Source organism: Juglans microcarpa x Juglans regia, chromosome 6D, assembly GCF_004785595.1.
Source record: "Juglans microcarpa x Juglans regia isolate MS1-56 chromosome 6D, Jm3101_v1.0, whole genome shotgun sequence".
NCBI lineage: Eukaryota > Viridiplantae > Streptophyta > Magnoliopsida > Fagales > Juglandaceae > Juglans > Juglans microcarpa x Juglans regia.
In genome coordinates, this window is record NC_054604.1 from 34700380 (window position 1) to 34722670 (window position 22291).

Here is a 22291-nt window from a genome sequence, read left to right on the forward strand (position 1 = left end):
AAGGATTATCACAATAGCCTGCGACGCTACCGTTCGTTTGCTTCGTTGATTAATTTCCATTTTTCCAACTATTAGAACTAAATTTATTTTTTTAATTATAATCATATCATGTCATTAAGATAAATGATTTGATAAATATGATATATTTTAATATAACGTGAATACCATATCATAAAGGATTTAATAATTTTCTAATATACTAATTATAACATTATAATTATTAAGAGCTCGTTTGGATAGTGAAATGATATGAGATGTTTTAGATGAGTTGAATAAAATATTATTAGAATATTATTTTTTAATATTATTATTATTTTAAGATTTAAAAAAATTAAATTGTTCATTATATTTCATACGAGAATTTGAAATGTTGTAATTATGAGATGAAATAGATTAAAAATATTTCTGTATCTAAACATGACTTCTTGTCATGTTGGAGTATGATATTAGCAATGTGACGGAATTATATTGTAATCGATTAGAATAGTCCCTAAAATGATTTTGAATTGGATATGAAAAATATAAATGTGTGTGCGTGTGTGAGTATGGAAGTGCAAAGCAAATGAAAAGGGTGAAACACGGAATGATGGATTAGAATTATATTAAATATGATTGCTACGATGTTTACGAGGTCAATGGACCATGGAATGTGTCCTTATCTAGTCTATGAAATATCATTCATATTCATATGATGATTATCAACCCAGGATGTCTGTCTGACTTCAAGATAAGCGTCGAGTACGAGGCTGTACTGTACTGGATTCAACCCCAAACGTGACAAGCAAGCAACAAACCCAAAGGAGATTGAAAAAAAAAAAAAAAAAAAAAAGGAAAAATAAGAGAGTCGCGGAGTCTCGGAGATGATTAATGTTGTATATAATTTTAGAGTCAATTTACAGCCATTTTTTAGTTTTTTTTATGTATTTTATTGATGTAATTAGTTAAAACAGTTATTTATATTAAAATGATTTAGTCAATCATATTAATAGAATATATAAGAAATACATAAAAGTGATTGTATATAAAATTTTTGATAATTTTATAAAAAAAATTATGAGCAATGCTACATACAATCTTTCTTTTTGGGACTGCAATATAAGCTTAAATAATTTTTTCTTCAAAATTTTTTAAAATTATAAAAATATTCCTCTTAAAATGATTTTTTTCTTATTTAATAAATGATCTGCATATACAATCTCTAAGTGAAGACTGCAAATAAAATTTTTTAAAAATTATTCTTATTAATCACTATTCATTACTTCATACTCTATAAAAAAACATTTTATATCTTATAAAAAATACATTCACTATATAAAAAAGTTATAAGTATAAAGTATGAGAATAAATAGTAAAGTACAATTTTTAAAATTTATAACATTTTATAACATGTAAGTTTTGTATATTTATTTACCAAAAAGATTTTTATTAAAAAAATAAATTTTTTATATAAATTTTAAATTTATTTATTTTATGGCTGTAAATATTACTTTTATGTCAAAGAGAAACACTATCGTTCTATTTGACTGCTTGGTAAAAATATATATATTTTTTTATTTAATAATTAAGAATGTGATTTTAAGTGTATTAATATATTTTTTTATTTTTTTAAAATATTTAAATGTAAAAAAAATAACAATTTCATTATTTCGATTGTATCACTGTTATGCCAAAATATCACTGTTATGGTACCGGCCCCACTCGCTTCTATGGCTCATTTTGAATTTTTGATCCTACAATGTCCGCATTCGATTCGCGAGGATTAGGATGGACTATTGCTTTAATTAATTGTACAATTCCTTCCAGATTCTTCGCGTGAGCACTAGCCCCTTCTTTTTTAACTCAAATAAACCAAAACTTTAGAAGTGTCCGCAATTGTTTATTGAATTCAAAAATATTTGTAATTCTCTTTAATTTTTTTTTCTCGGCAATTCTCTTTAATTTTTTGCATAAACAAAGGCTTTATAAGGTTAAATGAATTTGTTATTAATTCAAAATATATATATTAAAATTATATAATTTAACGTAATTTAATATGATATGATAGATTATAAAATTATTTTACTAACAAAATATATACAATATATTGCATCAAAATACGTCAATTATTTGTAATTAGGTAGTGTCTATGCCACCCAAGTTTGTCTACTTGACGTGCCCTTAGTACAAATTACACTTTTCTTTCTTTTTTTAACTTTTTATTTCAAACATTTTTTAAAACATATTTAAATATTTAAAAAAAAATTAATATGCTAATAGTTATTTTCTTAATTATTAAATAAAACATATTTAAAAATAAAATAAAATATATAAACTGTCAAATTGAAGGATAAATTCAAGAGATATAGTATCATTTTACTTTATAATTATCTTTATACTTCTTCAAAATCACAATTTCATTATTTCGATTTTCAATGAAGAGTGATATAGGTCAATATTCTTCATCCGCCATAGCATCGCAACTGGGCCACTACTGTAATGTCGACAATGGGCTAAGATGTTGAAGTAGCAGCATGAATTGGGCTGAGGTATAAACAGTGCTACATCACCTAGCTAAAGTTTGTTTGGGTCTCATCAAGCTGCGCTTGAATGCTGAAATTATCTCATATGATCTGAGTTGATCAGTAAATAGAAGTATTTTATGAGTTACATTGAGATACGTTTAAATGTAAATAAATTAAGATATATATTTGAATATATAAAATATGTTGACATGAGTTTAACTTTTTTATAGGAAGTTGAAAAAACAGTAAATTTCATCAATTTTTTTTTTTTTATAGGAAGTTTCATCAATTATTGATTTAAGATAGGTTGAGATGATATTGACATTCAAGCATAGTATTAATTTCTCCAAGCTTGGTTCTATTTCCCTGTAGATATGGTATATAGTTCCAATTAATTTCCAAATATGTTTGTTTTCAAGATATTATTATAGTACAAACGTATTGTTTTTATGTTTCGTGGTTGTGCACGCAAGTTGCGTTAAATAATTATGTGGTTATATTCCATATTCTATCTTAGAAGAAAAATGTTATATTCACATATATATAGAGATTTCACAAAAATAAATTCATAAATTGACGTGACTTCATGTGATATTTTGGATCTATAACTTTATAATATAACGTATCATATCAAACAACCTCAATTTATGAGTTTATTTTTATGAAATCTCTTTATAATTAAAGTATTTCTATCATAGAAAGTAATTTACCTTTTAAGTCGTTATTTAGTTGATAAGGAGCACAAATAAGATGTGGGCGCGGGTCTTTATTTTTGACCATTGGATCCATGTATGCATGAGAATTGCTCTCAATGATCTAATTCTCTATTGACTCGACATTCACATGTGATCATGACTCTAGAGTGATGAAATATTCATGGAATTGATGATATATAGTCGCATTTTGAAGTAATTTTCCATCTCTCTTTTTTTTTTTTTCCCTCCACTACAATATATATAATTTGTGATCGATTTTCTCAATAATAATATTGGATGGTCCGGAAAATAGAAAAAGGCCTCACGGACGTTCAAACCATTGATTACGATCAATCGACGTTATAATCAGAATCCAAGCTATATATATATATATATGACTTAGAAAAAGCTTTAAGCTTTCGGGCTAACGGGATGCATGCATGCATGGGACCCTCAAACCACGACAATGTATGCTTGGCTAATCTTGACTCTCTCTCTCTCTCTCTCTCTCTCTCAATTAGTATTTTTTTTTTTTAAAAAAAAAAAAAAGATAAATAAAAGAACTATTTTACTGCAATTTCTTCCTATTTTTAATGTCAAATATGTTGGTTTTTATGACTACCATTCAATTATTATTTACTAAGAATATTATATATATATATATATATAGATCATGTGTATATATAAATCGAGTTGATGAAAAGTATGATGGACAGATATTTTGGTGACCATACAAATTAACTTATTGAATTCATGGAGATGTTTAAAACAAAAAATAGAGAGGTATTGAGGGGGACAACCATAAACTTTGCACGCCTCTTTCTTCGTGGATAAAAAGGTCGAAAACATGAATGTGAGGCTAACTTTCTTTGACAAAAATGTCTGAAAGCAAAGTTGGCTAATCGGAGAAGCAAGTGCATGCAGCATGCTCTGGAAAGTTAATGGAAACCACCAATAAGCTGAGGTGTATATTGAGGTGATTTTGTTTGCTGCCTCAAAAATATAAAAATAAAAATAAAAATAAATTAGCCAGCCACAATATTTATTTAGGTTTTCCCATCTGCATCCACATATGCATATATAGCTGCTTGATTTTTCGATCATTTCCGGCCATTCAGTTTTTTGTGTTTATTTTGTTAAACTAAACTTTACATTATCATATATAATGATAAATGGACACCCATGCATGCATGCATGCTTGTGCAGATATCGAGCATGCATCTATGTAGCTTACATGCATGCATGATCATGTGTCTCGATACATATATACATGATATACATATTATATGTATCATGTGTGTGTAAGGCCACTGCAATATATTCCTAATTTGATCCACCGAATGGAGCACGTAAATTACGCTCAGTTGAGAATATCAAGATATATAGCTAGATATATGCATAGATGATATAAGTCTTTGTAATCTTTTGCAGAATAGAGAGATGAAGTTGACATGAGAGGAGGATAGGAGGCCAAGTCTTCCATTATTAAGATTCTTTCGGATTGTTCTTGGGAGGCGTGTGCTCCTCTCATGCTTACCGCCTACCGGGAGTTCCCCACCCTCGACTCGAGGCTTAGCCGGCCAATATTGAACTAACCTTAGCTTTTCCCTCTATAAAAAGAGGACCATCATGAAGCAGAGCTTGGAGATATAGCAGCAACTCATACAAAGCTAAAACAATCTCCTTGTTAAGTTCATCCTTAGCCCAATCAACCATGTCGGACAAGTGCGGCGACTGCAACTGCGCTGACAAGAGCCAGTGCGTGTAAGTGTTTCTTCATTATTTGCGAGCAGCTTTTGGCCGTATAGATCAGCTGGTTGATTAGTTTTCTCATCATTTGCATGATTCCGTGCATGCATGGCTACATATACACTGTTATATTGAGCGCCTCAACCTGGTTGTTTTTGAGAGAGTAGTACTCTAGCTAGCTTGAATCTTATATATGGTATTATTGTATCTGAGACGTTATTCTGAGGTATATCTATTAACCAGTACTAATGATGTTTGCTTTCTTGAATTCTTTCCCACAAAGTCTTCTATCTGATCAGTATGCATGCGAAAGTTTCAAATTCATGCATTTTGCGCCATGTGGATGTAGAATCATGCACAGATATATATATATATATATATATATATATATATGTATATATATATATTTATATATACGCTTGCATCCTTCATCTAGCTAGCTAGGCTTCCTTTCGAATATCTAGTTTGTGGTTGAGTTTGAGACCTGATCAATTCTTTCGATTGCAATAACCATTAATAATATAACACGTACGATTGGAATCACAGGAAGAAGGGAAACAGCTACGGACTCGTCGTGGAGACTGAGAAGAGGTAAGGACTTCAAAAAATTCAAGGGAAAACTTTGCAAGTCTATTATGAAATGCGTGGGTACTTATAATTGCAAGATGACAGTCTTAGTTTCAAATATATTGTGGCCACAACAAAGTAAACTAGTAGCTTCAAATTTTCAATATTAATTAATGAAAAACAAAACATATAATTTGGATCAACAAATTAACCTAAATGGAAAAGTAGACCAGAACCTCAACAAGCAATTAACAAAACTACGAAGACATGGGATTGTGAGCATGCATATGCAGAGAGAAAAGTCCAACGTGATATTCTTTCTTATCCAAGTCGAATGACCAAGAAAAATCACGCAAATAAAATGATTAAATAATCTTATCGACTGATAAGATCATCATGTGTATCATGAATATTTTATTAAAAATTCTAGACATATAAGTCTCATACAATAGACATCACTTAAAAATATGTGATTTTACTTCTGTGTAGCACGATTCATATTTTATTACTCTTTTGAAAGAACTAAAAACGAAAAACCATGCAGGTATTCTTGTACGTATTCATTTGATAAGATCATGTTTATAAAACAAACAAAAAAAAATGATCATGATCTCTTCAGACTAGTCTTGATGTGAGCAAGCCATGACCTAATATCTGACACGCATATATATGTTGGAAATCCTTGGTACTTTTGCATGCAGCTACATCGACACTGTGGTCATGGATGTTCCAGCAGCTGAGCACGATGGCAAGTGCAAGTGTGGTTCTAGCTGCGCCTGCATAGACTGCACCTGTGGTAACTAAGCCAAGCCCCGCCCACCGATCGATACATGGGATTATATATGTGGAATCGTGGGTCGACTTTCGTCATGAATAATGTATTGGTGTTGAATAATTGTGCTGTCCTCTGTTAAAGTACTCTAATATGCTTGTTGTTTGTTAAGTGGGTTCGATCGTTGTGTCTCTCTGTTATGTTTCTGCATCTTTCATAGTCATGTAATATTAAATGGACTTCTAATATATTTACGCTTATGTACGTACATGCTCCTATTTTCTTTCTGATTATTTACTCAAACATCGTCCTGGCCGTCTCAAGACTGATGGTTTGATGGTAGAAGACGGCAATTTCGTGCCCTTTTAACGTTTAAATCTCAGATCAATTTTGATCAGAAGACGATGCTGCTCATGTATATATCTTCTGTTACTCCCAAAGCTGGAGAGCTAGCAAACATGTCTTAAAGGAACAACCTAAACTTTCCCGCATACAGAATAATTTGCCAAGAGGCATAAGAGCAAAACAGACACTATACTATGAATATATAAGATCAGTCGAACAAAAAATTGAGAAACCAAAGATAGAACTTGGTAATTAGATATCCACTAATATATAGATAAAATTAACAAATGCAAATACAAAATGTAATAGATCCTCACTTCTCAAAGTGTTTTGGCTGAGCTTTCGCTTTGTGTCAAGAACATACAAGTAAGAAAAGCTTATGGGTGAACCTAACAGTAAAAAGAAGCTGCCTGTCCTGGCTTTGTTCTGGAATTCTGAATATCATATGATATCTGTGATCCTAAAATGAATAGTTTGAGCTTTAACCTTGTTTTCGTCGATCATGTAATCAACTCAACTACCTCTACCAATCTCAAACATTGAAGCCCTCTGCACGAAGACACTTGCGATAAGCCTCAATCCATTTAACACAAGCTTCTTCCCCATGCTCTACGATGCATTCATCTCTCAGCTTCTTAGTATCAGGGCAAGCACAGCATATCTTTTTCTTTGGCTTGGACTCTGGACTAGTTTTAACAGCTAACCCTTGGTTTTGCTGGGCAGATGGCAAATCTAAAGCAGGGGAGGAACTAACTGTGGATAGCTCCCCCATTCTGACAAGATCTTTAGAGATAGAATACTGAAAAAGAAACCAAAAAACAAGATTTGAAAAGTGAAAACTACAATTCAGAGCAGAGCAAAAGCTATACGAAAGAAATGCAATAATTAGACATCAAATAGATATACAGTAGCATGTACATCTCGTATTTTATTTTGTTTCTCCATATCAAGTTGACTACCATGAAAAGCAAGTAAAAGCAAAGGTATCTTAGTATTTTTTTCCTCATCGAGACAATTCTAGCAAGTTGATATCTCCGGTTATTAAAATTTCCCTTATAAATTTCCTTTCAAGATTTCTCCCCCTGCATCCTCATTTTCTCTTGTTCCTTACAAACTCGCATGGCGAAAATGCGTCCATTATATATTATCTTTTTCTACGGTTGTTCCGGAAATTTCCTTTCAAGAAAACAGGAAAAAAAGTTCTGAAGAAAGCAAACCATACAGTGAAACAAAGTGAGGAAAAAACTGAATTCCAGAAAACAAAATGGAAGTGTATGAAGAACAAATTTGTGATGGTTTACCCCACAGAAAAATAAATTCTAAGAGCGCAAATAACTTGCTTTAGCTAAACAAGGTCTTTAGTAAATGCAAAAACTATTCAGTCATGAACCCATCTGGGCTAATCATCAAATAGTTGGTGGGCAATTTCCGATTAAACTTCCCAATTATTCCAACCGAAAAGACATCAAACAGTACCACAAAGCAAACAAAAAATAATAACAAAACAAATAAAACGAGTATCAGAAACCAAAACTCTATGCAGCCTCCACCCAAACCCCACATATCTGTCTAGTAGCTGCAAAACTATAGCACAGAACAAACACAGACATGAGCATCATTTTATTTTTAGCTTATACGTTCAAGGGAGCAAAGAAAAGAAAGGAAAGCTGACTGCTGAAGAGGGAAAAAGAAAATCCACGAATTATTCGTTGGTGTGCTGGACTATTAGCGCTTAAGTGAAGAACCGTTATGGAAAGGAAAATATTATAGATACAAAAGAATCTCACAAATAAATTTCACACATTGATGTGACATACAGTCGTCTCCTCCTTATTATTTTTTCTCTTTCTTTCTCCCCCTCCCTCATGCCTGCCACCCCTGCCCTCTCCTTGTGCCTTCTCTCTTTGCCGACCATGGTGGTCGGGGACCACTTTAGGGTAGGCAGAAAACATCGACAGTCCAAGCGGCACCGCCAGCATAGAGCTCACGACAACTCGTCATGCACGTTGGCGCACATTTCACACACTGTGTGCGTGACCGCTGCTAGGTGGCCAGGGTGGTTGGGATCTGAGCCTACGGCTTGCATGGTAGATAGTCGCCGTCCTTTAGCCGTCTGTGGTGGTCGGGAACCACCCTGAGAGGAAGAAAGAGAGAGGGAGAGGGGTGCACACTGTGTGCGTGGTTGACCTCTGTGTGGCCACCACTAGGTGGTCAGGGTGGTCGAGATATGAGCCAACGGCTTGTGTGGTTGACAGTCGCCGTCCTTTGGCCGTCTGTGGTGGTCAAGAACCACCCCAAGAGGGAGAAAAGAGAGGGAAAGGGGGAGGGGGAGAGAGAGAGAGAGAGAGAGAGAGGAAAAAAACAGAAAGAAGGGAGACGTGACACATTAACAGTGTTCCACATCAGTGTGTGAGATCACTTTATGTCTCTAGCAGCCCTCTTCTGAAAATTTATTTTTAATTTGTCAAAATATTAGTATAAAAAATTATATTTATAAACAATATATTTTCTACATTTGTAAAATAATTAAATTTTAATTGTATAATGAAAAACGCCACTCTGCCGCCCCAATTTTTCAAAAATATTTAAATACATTAAATGTGAATAGAAAAAAAAAAATTGATTTTGCAACTAGCGGTAACACTGAATAATACTACTTGGGCGGCAGAGTAGCACCACTCTTGTATAATAGTTAATGTTGGAAAGAAAAATAGAGAGAAAGTTAATGGTGACGACGCGTGGTGTTCTATCAAAATTAGAATGTTGTACTCTCACTGAAGGAACAACTAAGAAGCGATATTTCTCTCATTTATAACATCACCCTATTCGTGAGACGAGGGCCTAGAGGAGATAGGAAGTATTTAAAGCAATTTTGCTAGATACAACCGGCTATGAAAACCACGGTGCAACCTAAGGGTGCTACCCGCTCCTTATGGGGTAGGGCCACCCCTTCCCCGCACCTCGCCTTGCATGGGACAGGGGGTGGGGTTTTCACCCCGTCCCCCACCTTCAGGATCCGGGGGCGGGGGCAGGGTGAGGGATGGATTCTCAATCCGCCCCACCTTCATCTATTTAAAAAAAACTACATTTCACTTTGTTTACAAATTATTTCTAAGTTCAAAAGTAATTAAAAATATATTTTTAAACCCAAATTATAAATTTAAATTTTGTAAATATGACTATAATTTAAAAATTATGTAATTTTTAAATTTGCTAGTACATATTTTGTATAAATTGTAGTATATTAATTTTTAAACTATGTAGTTTTTAAGTTTACTAGAGTATATTTTGTGAACAAGTCTAACAAATTGTAATATATATTTATATATACACAACTTGTAAAATATAAATTTATATTTATGTTTATATATATATATAAATGTAAGCGAGAGCGGGGTGGGGTTGGGCCCTCCCAACCACCCGCCTCGGCTAGGGACCCTAGATGCGGGACGGGGCAGTAGGGTGCAAGGCCCCACTACCCACCCCTAGTGCAACCGGCTTTTTTTTATTGTTTCTTTTATTTCTTGATTTAAAATAAAAAGAGAGACCCACCAAAAAGAGAGGGACCCGCCACCATTCCATTTTCATCTTCTTCACCCTACAAGCTTGATCCAAAAGCAACTTAGAGCCCTGATTCTGGGCATTTGTTTTGAAGCTAAAGGCTATTTCTTGAATTAAAATAAAAAGAGAGACCCACCACCACTCCCTCTTCATCTTCTTCACCCTCCAGGCTCGATCCGAAGCAACTTAGAGCCCTGATTCTAGGTATTTAATTTGAACTAAAGCTTCTTTTTTTTTCCCTTCCCGGTATTCGTTTTGAACTAAAGAACTTGTAGAATTGGGTATTTTTTTTCTAGCTTTCACTAGAAATTTGAATTGACAATTTCAGCGACAATTAATTTTATTTTGTAGCATCTGGTTGTTTGGTGGTGATGGTATGTTTATCCATAGTTGGTTCCTATGATTTTGCTAATGTAACATATTTATTTCCTTTTGCATGGTTCGCATTTCTGGATTCTTTTAGTTTAAATTTTTACTTTGAATTTGAATAGAGATTGAGAGAGAGATCGACTAAGGAAGAGAGAGAGAGAGAAATTGAGTGAGGCTTATAGCTTGGCACAGAGGAGATAGAGAGGGAGGGAGAAATCGGGAAAGGGAGCTTCCGATGGCCTTGTTGTCGTGGGATGCTTGACTCCAGATGGGTGGAGCACGACTTGCATTGGAGTAGTTCTCGCCCTGCATGGCTTGAGGCTGACTGTGGTGACAGTGGAAGGAATGGATGAAATCAAGAGAGAGAATGTCTGAAACTAGAGAAAATTGAGAAGGAGAGCCCCTGTGTCGATGGCTGGGAAAAGAGAAAATGAGAGAGTGGGGAGAAGGAAAAAAAAAATTGAGGGGGAGAATGAGTGACGAAAAAATTGAGAGAGAGAGAGAGAGAGTGTATGAATGAAATGAGAAGGTGGGAAAAAATAAAATTTTTTACGCAACCGGTTACGCGGGGCTCCCAGCCAGTTACAAATAGAGTTTTTCATTCCAGAATATTCAACAAAGCTTCAATCACCAATCTCTACGTATTCTTGTACCTTTCAAAATTAATACTAACAGGCTTCGTAAATAGTACAGCAAAGACAAGTGTCCGGCTAGCAACAAAAGCTAAGCAATAATGGCTACAACATATGAGTGAATAAATTCACGAAGATAACTTATCTCATAAAATTAATTTTATAAGTGAGTATTATTTATTTTTTATAAACATATCTAAAATATTATCTATAGACAATGTGAAATTATTCTATAACACTCTTACTCACTTACAGACCAGTATTTTTTTATGATCCTTGTTACAAGTAAGAAGTGTAGGCCCCATTCGTCTTGTAACAAGCTTTGATACTATGAAGAAATTTATAGACCTAACTCATCTTATAAAACCAATTCTACAATAGATGATTGTTCATTCATTATAAACATACCCAAGACCTTATCTACAGACAATGTAAAATTATTTTTCAACAGATAGGGCATGTGTATGAGACTGAAAATGATAGAAACTTATGACACTCTGCAACTATGAGCAATTTGGTCGCAATCACAATTCATTAAATAAATTTGGGGCATTAAAGTGACAAAAATTCCTACCCTGGATCAAGAATCCAGAATCAAGATCGTCTTTCTTGAGGATTTGTTCTGTCTCAGCACAGTTCTACCGACTAGACTGCACGGCAATGTCAATGACTGCCAAGTGCCAACCAGAATGATTCCCAAAGTAAATTGGTCCTGAGCAAGCTTCAAGGCAATAAGAATTTGCAAATCTGCTTTAATATTTGATCTTTTTGGGGTCGGAAAATAGCATCTTGTTTCAAGACAAAGTAGGAATTTTGCAGGTGTAACCAGAATCAAAACATTTTCTGATTGTTTTGTACATCGTGATATATATGTGGAAAGTTTTACAAGGATCCTCATTACGTGAAGCAACAGGGAAACAAATACATGATCAAATCAGAACAGAATCGAAAACATTTCTAAAAGAAACTTATTAAGCAAACATGCCAGCCCTAGATACCCCATTCACTTTTCTGGGACTACAAGCATAATCAGACCCTAGACAAGGTTTAAGGCAACATATTTTCCTGAATTCAATCTGTGCTTTGTTCCCAAATCAGTTCCAGCTCAACCTCATTCAATTATGTCCCGCAATGCATATAATGAAGCACCAGAGGAAGAAGCAGATCGCAGCGCCATTCAACAGGGTGATTGCTCTTAACAGTCATTACAAAACTAATCATACTTCTCCCTCCATGAGTATATAAGAAAAAACACCCATGAAAGGGCCAATGCAATATCCCCAACAACCTGCCTCATCCAATCATGAGCGAGATCCTCAATCTTCCTCTCAAAGCACACTCTCCAAACAGCCATGAAAATGTGAAGCAGCACACACCCCTTGGCAAAAAAACTCTGGAACTCTCTGTCCTTGACAAAAGCCACCATGAATATAAGCATCCCAATGGAAAAGAGAAGCAAACCAGAGAAGGAATCTGAGGTTCGAATCAATAACTGATCATGAGGCGTGGATCCTTGAAGCTTACTTGCAATATCAGGACCATGGCCAAACACAGAGGCCTCATTGGAGTAAAACATCATTAAAGCTCCACAAGTCAGAGCTATCACCGAATGGAGAATACATATAAGAAAAAATCCAAATGACCCCATGATTCTATTGAATTGAATCTTCTTCTCCTTCGGTTAAGCTCTAGTCTTAGTTCAGAAAGGGCTCAAAAGCAACAGCCAAAAATCCTTCTGAAAACTAACAATCTTTAATAAAAGCAGAGAAACCCAAAACCCCCGCTCCATCATGATATATTTTGGTATAGAAAGATGCAATCATTGATAAAAACAAACCCTTACCCAACAGTCTCATTGTAAATCTATTAAATAAAAGCAGATAAAACCCAAACTTCACTACGATATATTTTGGTGTATTAAGCCGCAATCATTGATAAAAATTAACCCTTACCCAAAAGTCTCGTTGTAAAATTCTAGGTGATCAGAGTAAGCTATTGATCAGAATCCGGTCTTAGGTTTCACTGTTGAAATCTGAAAACCCAGACGAACCCATTTATCAAAAGCATACATAGATCTTCCGTCAATTTGACAGCGCCTTTGAGGAAGAACCAGGACTGAAACTGGAAAGCCTACAATAAGCCCTACCCTAACCTCGATATTATATACTTAACACAAACAAACAAAAAAGACCCAGCGATAAAAGATCTAAACACGCACGGAGAGAGGGAGAGAGAGTGAAGAAAACCTTGGATCCAAAATGGGAGTTTTCTTGGGGATGACGAGAAAGAGTATGTATTAGCAGTTTGGATGGGCATTCGCGAGGCGTTATGTCAGCAGGGCTTTGCTGCATCACACACCATTTTTTTTTTAATTTTATTTTATTTTTTTAATTAAATTCTTCTATTCACCGTCTATATATCACGTATTTAGTAAGAAAAAAATTAAAAAATAAAAATATGATGTTTAATGTATGGAGATAATAAATAGAATTTTTCTATATCAGCAATATCAGTATTTTTGTAAGTTTTTTTTTTTTTTAAATTTTATTTGATGGGGTTTTGGGCTATCGGAGATAGATGATAGACGGCTGCCTAGTTTGGATTCAAAGATAAAATGAGATGAGATGAGATGATTTTATATGAAAGTTAAAATAAATATTGTTAGAATAATATTTTTTAATATTATTATTATTTTGAGATTTAAAAAAATTGAATTAAGATTTAAAAAAATTAAATTGTTAATTATATTTTGTATAAAAATTTAAAAAAATTATAATGATGAAATAAAACACTTTCTAAATCCAAGAGGCCAGCGCAGAGATTACTTCTTGTCCACACCCCCGACAATGCAGAAAATGCCAAGCTTTTCTGGTCACTTTCTAGCTTGTTCTGCTAAGCAATTGAACATTTGTGGGTCACAGATTCATGGGTCTACATAACTTGGGGTTTATTTAACATATCTTTTGATTTTTGGAATCATGGTAGGGCCATTTGTTAACTTAAGAGTTTCTTCAAGACTTTCCTACCAAAAATTTGTTTTCATGTCTTAGATCGGAGGACATCTGGTTGATCCAAGGTTCTCGCTGCTTGACCGACTCATTGCATAGGGTGCTGGCCATATGGCACAGATGATTTCAGATGATCTCCATGCATTGCAAGCAACCCAGTCAACAAAATATACTAATCCACTTGATGATGAATCAGTTCTCGCGTCAAAGAAAGCGGAAGAAAAAAAATACAATCGTGCGTTGAGCTTATCCCTTAACGTTCATCTGTAATTGGTGGACGCAAAGCAATGATGGGATAGTTTTTTTATTCAAATTGGGGGACTCTCCTGTATGTATGTGCATGTATTTGTACGTGAAGATGAGAGCAACAAAGAATGCATTTTTATGTGTTTGAGCCTTTGGGGTATTCAGATGGTGCACGTGACCAAGAGATACACACTGCCCCATTTGGATTGAGAATTGAGTTGAGATAAAAATTAAAAGTTGAATAAAATATTGTTAGAATATTATTATTATTATTATTTTGAGATTTGAAATAGTTGAATTATTTATTATATTTTATATAAAAATTTAAGAAAGTTATAATGATGAGATGAGTTGAGATCATTTCTCAATTCAAACGGAGGCTTAATATCTTTCGGTTGCAACAAATTAGATCTTCCACAGTAAGTATACTTGATGTTGCATGTGACCTAAGAACTAGATGGTCTGTCCTCTATCCAAAGCTGTAAGTAGAGCTAAAACATTGTTGTGGAAAACTCAGATGCCCCATCGTATTTCTGCTATGGGTAAAGAAATCCATATTTTCACATAAGAGGCTGAAAAGTCCCTTGGATATGATCTACAGCTTACCGACACATATGACAGCGCAGCTGGGGGAGAAAAATAGAGAAAACAGACGGAACAAAACAAAAAGAAAATTAATAAACACGGGCTTACTGACAAGCACCAGAAACAAGCACATTCAGCCTTTCTTTTCCCCCTAATTTAGATTATCACTGCAGAAATAAACCTAATTGTTACTGCATGCCTCCAGCAAGTGCATTTTCTGAAAAACTTTTCAAGGTTAGAACTACTCAGGTCTTTCAGCAAGTTTTACCCTAGCCTCGACATGCTAGAACCATCTTTTCTTTACCCCACTTAGAAAAGCCCTGAACACATAAACAGCTTACATTATAGAAATCTGAGATATCCATGTTTTTTTTTATAGGTAGAAGTCTGAGATATCCATGTTCAAAGAGATAAGGGAGTAAGAGCAAATGATATTTATAACGATTATAGACACTAGTAAAGTATAAGAGTCTTGGATATTACAAGTCCTGCATTTTCCACAGGCATAGCAGCCGAGCACAGTAACATGAAAATGAAAACCCAAAAGGAAGAATGTACCTTGCACGTAAACACTGCCTTGTGGAAGATATATGGAAATGGCAGGTAGCTCGTATGAAATTTATTTGAAGTAAAGGTATTTACAGCATTCTTTGAAACAAAAATTAGAGCAATTTTTCATCCTCATGGCCACACTGCATGCATCTAACAACATCTTCCTAACCCATGATGTATAACTTGAATAAAGAAAGAAAGAACGAAAGAAAATTTACATTTTCTTTAATCCCCCCCCCCCCCCCCCAAAAAAAAAAAAAAACAAAAAAAAGCTAAAATGAATTGTTGTCTCTACTACCAGCAACAACTTTACGATGATGTTTTTTACCAGATTTCCGATCTCCTCTTCGCCTACTATTCCTCTTCATAGGAGGCCTTACAATTGGATTATAACCAGGAAAAGCAGGTGGAGAACGGATTATCTGACCAACTGGTGGAGACATGTGCTCCAGCAAATCTCGGTGGTATGCCTGTATATTGAAGTTTTCACACTCAGAATATACAACAGAAGTATAGCCTCTTTTTTCACAATCTAATAGATGTTCAAAAGTATCTTTTTTCTCCATTCATATGGAAATATGAAGACACTAACCTGTATCACAAAGTTACGCCTCTCACAATCCATAAACATATTGATGCTCCAACTAACTTTTGACATCATTTTGTCCCTCACTGTGGAAAAGCTTAACTGATCCCTGGGAGTAAAACGATCAACTTCATTGAACCATAGACAGGTAAATAGATCTGTGATGGGAATGTGCTCCCTTATGATGACACAACCTTCAGGAACATCTGCAGAAACTCATTTATAAAACAAAATACTCAATTTGGAAAACACAAATGGCCAACATCTGCAAATAGAAATGTAGCATACCTACATTTATAATTACACACACATTTATATATCAACACGAATGCATAAACAATGCACCTACCACTAGTTATAGGAAGCTTAGCTAAAGAATATGGTGTTAGACCCTCGCTTTTGTAAAACTCAATCTGGTCGTCAATAGAGGAATTGTCGTATTTCCCAGCAGCTTTATTAGCTTCAGCCTCTACAAAAACGTCATAGCGCTTATAGTGTCTTGAGATGGCAAAATTGGCATTTTCGCGCCACAAAAACCTGAACAATATTTTAGGAATTGAAACATTGAGGTTAGAATTTAATTCCTATGAAGCTCAGAGAATCATGTCCCTGCCTTCCATGCATGAACATCAATACCACAGACTCTTCAAAATACAGTTGAGACAGAATAAAGCAGGGAATCGAAAGGATACATGCAATTAAATTGCTTGCATTTGTTGATATTATTGATGATATGTGCAGAAGGTATATGAAAAGACGTCAAGTTATAATACATTCCATTATAATCTTATATTATAAAAGGTGAAGCAAAATAAGGCTAGAAAACAGGTAAATATGCAAAAACACCACTTTGGTCAATGAACATTCTTTAGACACCTGATAAATATGTTGCCAACTCTATAATTCTGAATCTCTATAATGTCTTAGCCATACAGCAAATCATAGCTTAAAAACAGGACTAATCTGTGTAATAACACTACTTTGGGCACCCACATACCATGAGCATGAGAGGCTAACACAAACAGAAGAAGGCATGTACCTCTCAAGAATTTGATATGGATCCACAATAAGCTGTAGCTTTCCATCAATCCATACAGAATACCGTACGTTGGGGAAGATCCTGTGCAATAGAAGCTTTGGAACCTGTCAAAAATACATACAACGTCAACAACACCTAACGACTTAGATAGTTAAGTTTCTTTGTCACAAACTTTCTCCATAACTGATTGAAAGAGGCAACTAACACATAAGCCTGTATGCGACTACGACAATTTGTTTCTCCTCCCCCCCCCCCCCCCAAAAAAAAAAAAAGAAAAGAGAAGAAATGAGTTAATTAAATAGTGTCATGTCACAAGTTTCCATCTGCAGATATGGTTAGGATATATTATCTTCCATACAGGAGAAAGTGAAAAAAATCTAACCTAGATGGTTGCTCAAAGCTAAAAACTTTCAAGAAATAATTAAAAAAAAATTGATCTGAGCTTCATTTTGGTTTAGAGTCAAACATAAGAAACAAATCTTCCAATATAAAATAGACAGACCTTTCCATTACGTCTTGGATCAGCATATGGAATATTATGAACGATGATAATTCTCCATAATCCAACCCTTTTACTGCTGTCCAAAACACTAGAATTCTTCATATAAGCTTCTGTCTCTTCATCAATAAACATATAAAAAGGAATATTTTTCATTGCCGCTTCACTAATGTTCTTGGGCTGCTGAATAATATCATAGTTTCCTATAAAAGATGCAATCATAAGAAGCAGAAAACTATTTGTATGAGATTCAAGCTAGTTATTACAGAGTCTTATGCTCAGCAGTACCAAATATGGCCGATGCAACAATAACCTCGTGGAACTGCTCCATCTCTAGAAGGTCAGCTTCGTCAATATTAAATCCACTAAGGTGCCCAGGTTTGCTTCCCTTAACAAATCTGATAAAATAAAATAAAAAGCACCAGCAGAAAAGGACAGAAATGTGGGATGCATTTAGCTGAAAAAATATAGACAAGAAAACTGCAAACAACAAAGATAATATTTAACCAAAAAGAATCCATGGGAACAAAAGCTAAACCTACCCACAGTGCACTGCCATTGACTCTTTTATATCAAAAGACTCGTTCCTCTGCTTTAGAGAAGGATATCCACCAAAGTCGGAGCCTCCATGAGTTTCAGTTTTAATAGAACCTCCATCATGTACATAGGTCAAATTACGAAGCACCGGTGATTCTGATGGGGAGCTTGGCATACTAGCTATAGCCTGCTCCACAGGGAGGTAACATACTGGACATGCTGAAAAAGAAAAGGGAACAAAGAACTCAACAGAATTTTACCAGAACATATATTGGTGATTGTTTATATCAAAATTACACGCATTTGGGTGCATGAGATTTGTTAATAATACTAGTTGCGAGGGAAAAAAAACTTGAACTTACGGCGTGGTCCTATCCTTTTACGCTGGACTGGTGGGGGAGGAGGAAATGCAAAATTTACACACTGATGGCCCAATGGAGGGTTAGACCGTGTAACCCTTGTAGCTGTTGTAGTTGTAGGAGGAGGAGGATCGGATGAAGCTCTACTTTGGTCATTTCCTCTCCAAGAGATCTGTCCAGAAGAATTACTACTGCCAAGATTATCTTCTACTCCTGGTGGATTGGAAGATACAGGATAATTTGACCAATAAGGAGTCATGCTTCCAATATGTAAAGTGATGTTGGATTCTGGTGCATCATCATTTAAAAACCAAACTGATAAATAAGGACAATAGTCAACAAACAAAACAAATAACTAAGTAGCACAATGAAATTCTCAAATGGAAAGTTAAATGAGACCAAGAAATCACAAATGTGCCTCAAAAATACGCTTCTGCTACTACTTTATGGAATGAAGAGAGGTAAACTCCATCAGGTCATTATTTGCCTAACAGTAAAATTTAAAAAAAAAATGATAGTGCCTCCTAACTATCTCGTAAAGCTTCCATGCATAAGCATAATCAGAGGTGACAATAATTCCACGACTGGATGATAAACAACTACGAATCAGGAAGATAAGGAAGTGGGATAGAAACACAAACCTTTATTAACTGTAAAGGAACCGAATACAAAAACCAAAAGAGCAAGGGCAACCAATAGGAGCATTGCAACTCTCCTTCGGACAACGTATCTGCAAATAAATATGAGAAGCTTTTCTTTCTCCCTTGAACTGGAAAGAAGCATCTTAGAAGGCTTGCGTGCCTGAGTAGTCTGCAATACACTGTTCTGTATCTGCTGTTGCAGTGATCCATAACTCCCCGTACGTAAACCCAATGACGCTCCAGTCATCGTACCTTCAGACTCGCAAGTTTAGGTTTCATTTCCAGTCTACTTTACAAAACCCTCTCATTCACAAACCAAAATTTTCTTCCAATGTTGAATTCCAAAATGCCAGTCCAACTCCAAGTTCAATACCAACTCACCATAAAAAAAAAAATCAATCTCATCACCAAAAGTCCATCAATTCACGAAAATCTCCAATGCATGGCATCACATTCTCGAAACCCGTATTCTTCTCCTAAATATACATTCAAAAACACCGAGCCACCTAACCCACAATTCCTTCTCGATGCTAAATCTCAAAATTGCAATGAGAACTCCCAATATTTCTTTATCCCAAAGCACGAATCCACCAGGAAATGAATACCAAAAATCAAACCCACGTCTCAGTTTGCACTAAACTTCCAACCATACGATCTCAAAGAGCAATGTGATTCTTTCGGGAAAACAAACAATTCCGGTGTATATCAAACTCGAACTTGCAAATCCCAGATGGAATCCAAACACGGATCAGAATCCAAAACTGATTATAATTTATCAAAATACAAACGCTCGCTGATCAGTGTCCAAATGTAAACTATAAAAATCCAATGATAATAGGCAGAGCTATTGACAGAAGAAGGCTTACCACTACGCCAATGGGCTCCGAATTCCAAACCCAATACAAAATCCTAAACTTTTTTTCCGGAACGGGGTTTTTATCCTGTACCCAGATTATAGGGTTTCGGTGTGGACGATTTGATTATGAATGAAACTCTGTTCTTCTGTAGGATTGGCTTCCGCCGGTCTCTTCGTGAAAAAGAAAACCCACGTTTTTTGGTTTTCTGAACATAGAATTCCACGCTTCACTATTATTTTATATTAATTATCTTCAAACAACTTGTATCTATAAACATATCAAAATAAACGCTGTATCTAAGAATGTCGGCTCCATTGTATGAAGCAAAATTATTTTTAGTACTTCATTTAATTAATTTTCAAAAAATTCAGAAAAACAGGATATAATATACACAATAAATATATAATATTATGTTATGACTAATGACTATGACAAATTTAAAGTCGATAAACCAATCTCAATGGTTTATTATAAGAGTTCTATTATATATAGTCATTTTTATGTATTTTTTTTGTACTTTATTAAGATTGACTAAAATAATTATTTTATATTAAAAAAATAATACAATCAATCATATTAATAGAATACATAAAGAATATACAAAAATGACTATATATAAAATTTTTGTTAACATAATTCATAGTGTCGGGCCGGATGACTTGGCCCATATCTCTCATAGATAGCGTAATGGGCCGAGCTTGAGATTCAAGATGCTTTTGGTTGCTAGAATTGGAAAAGCACTTTCCCGCTCTGCCTTGAATTGGGAAAGCAGCCTCGAAGAAATGATCAACCTATTCATCTTTGGGTAGTGCATGACCAAACTCGTGAGGCCTTTAGGGGAAATCAAATAAATGCCAAGTACTAATCATCCTTGTATAAATTTTAAAAAATAAAATTTTAAAATAAAAATTATCTTAATATTATCTAATGATAATTTTTTATCATCCGTAGAGAGTCAGGCCCCGTTTAGATTGAGAGATGAATTGAGATGGTTTGTAAATAGTAGTTAATATTAGGTTGATGAGTTGATTCGTGTGATAATTTATCTCTTAATCCAAACTGGCTCTTAAAAGTAATTGATTCTTGTGATTAGTAAAGAGTAAGAACAATGAAATCGATTCATACGCCTTCGGCTGTTAGCGATTTTATTTTAAAGATAAATTTTAATTATTATTTAGTCAACAGTACCATTCATCGTAAATTTTATCATCTATAATCACACTCTACATTAATCACTTTAAAAGACAATTGTAAGGTATAAGATAAAAACAACATTTATCTCAATTCTCACTTATCTTTTCATGTCTTAATGTGTCAACTAATTTGCCCTTTTTGTCAAAACGCCATCCTCTGATTGTTGTTGCATACACATTGTCTCTCCCATAAGAAGTAACCCATGTTCCTTTGTTGATTACTTGGAGGGGAAAATCACACGTGCTAACATATCTTAAATAAATCAGAGACCTTATTTTTCACTACTTGGGAGCGACCATGCATGCATGTCTCTCTTCCTGTTGTAACGGTAATATTAAAACCTATGTGGTGAGTACTAAAACTACAAAAACGAAAAAAATAAATAAAATGAAAAGGCTGTGGTCGTGAGTAGCTTTTCAAAATGTTGGGCTGCATGGAGACACTTCAAAAAATACATACATAGGCCAAAAGGAGTACTGGACCCAACACAAAATGCCGTGTCAAAATCTTGGGAGAAAGGTCCCATGCACTCGTTTCTTTGCCTGAGCGGGAGAAGACACTGCCATAAATTTCATGTTGTGCATGATTATGTGGATACCTGTTCATTATTTAACTGGACAGAGACATGTACAGATGTTTGGTCGTGAATGATGCATCATGCACCGTTAAAGTAATATTAGATATAGTCATGAATTATATAAATGTCATATATATATATATATTTTTTTTTTTTAAATATAGTTTATAATTATGTAAATCTTATATTTACAATATGCGACACTAGCGCACTCTATGATTATAAATATCATTTGTCCCAAACAAGTGTTACACTATCTTTTTAATCAAATTTCTCACATAATCTTTTAATATAATATCCCATGATTAAAAAATTATTTATCATCTTTTACTTTTTTTTTTAATTATCTAATAATACGTAAATAGATGATTAAAATGATCATGATCCTCTAAATTTAAAGCAAAATTGAAAATCTTAGTT

At 34.4% G+C, this 22291-nt stretch overlaps 2 protein-coding genes and 1 long non-coding RNA gene across 5 annotated transcripts; 1 reads left to right on the forward strand and 2 right to left on the reverse strand.

Annotated features, from left to right (window-relative positions):
* The first annotated feature begins 4713 nt into the window (after positions 1–4713).
* LOC121234088 lies at positions 4714–6463 on the forward strand. The gene is made up of 3 exons (XR_005934298.1): positions 4714–4960; positions 5492–5536; positions 6214–6463. It is a non-coding gene; the product is annotated as an uncharacterized LOC121234088 (long non-coding RNA).
* Positions 6464–12002: 5539 nt separating this feature from the next.
* LOC121234087 lies at positions 12003–13518 on the reverse strand. Its single transcript, XM_041129906.1, has one exon. It carries the CDS (start codon positions 12837–12839, stop codon positions 12405–12407), a length of 435 nt encoding a protein of 144 aa, XP_040985840.1. The 5' UTR covers positions 12840–13518; the 3' UTR covers positions 12003–12404.
* A 2099-nt stretch (positions 13519–15617) lies between these two features.
* LOC121234083 (probable hexosyltransferase MUCI70) lies at positions 15618–20302 on the reverse strand. 3 transcript variants are annotated; one of them, XM_041129899.1, is made up of 10 exons: positions 20110–20302; positions 19244–20004; positions 18606–18917; positions 18249–18462; positions 17995–18104; positions 17710–17909; positions 17208–17311; positions 16518–16705; positions 16175–16374; positions 15618–16052 (listed from the first exon to the last, which is right to left on the reverse strand). In XM_041129899.1, exons 2-10 carry the CDS (start codon positions 19488–19490, stop codon positions 15855–15857), a joined length of 1773 nt encoding a protein of 590 aa, XP_040985833.1. In that variant the 5' UTR covers positions 19491–20004; positions 20110–20302; the 3' UTR covers positions 15618–15854. The 3 variants fall into 3 exon arrangements, with proteins under 3 accessions (XP_040985833.1, XP_040985832.1, XP_040985834.1); XM_041129898.1 differs by having other exon boundaries at positions 19244–20302; XM_041129900.1 differs by having other exon boundaries at positions 18606–18890; positions 19244–20301.
* Positions 20303–22291: the final 1989 nt, after the last annotated feature.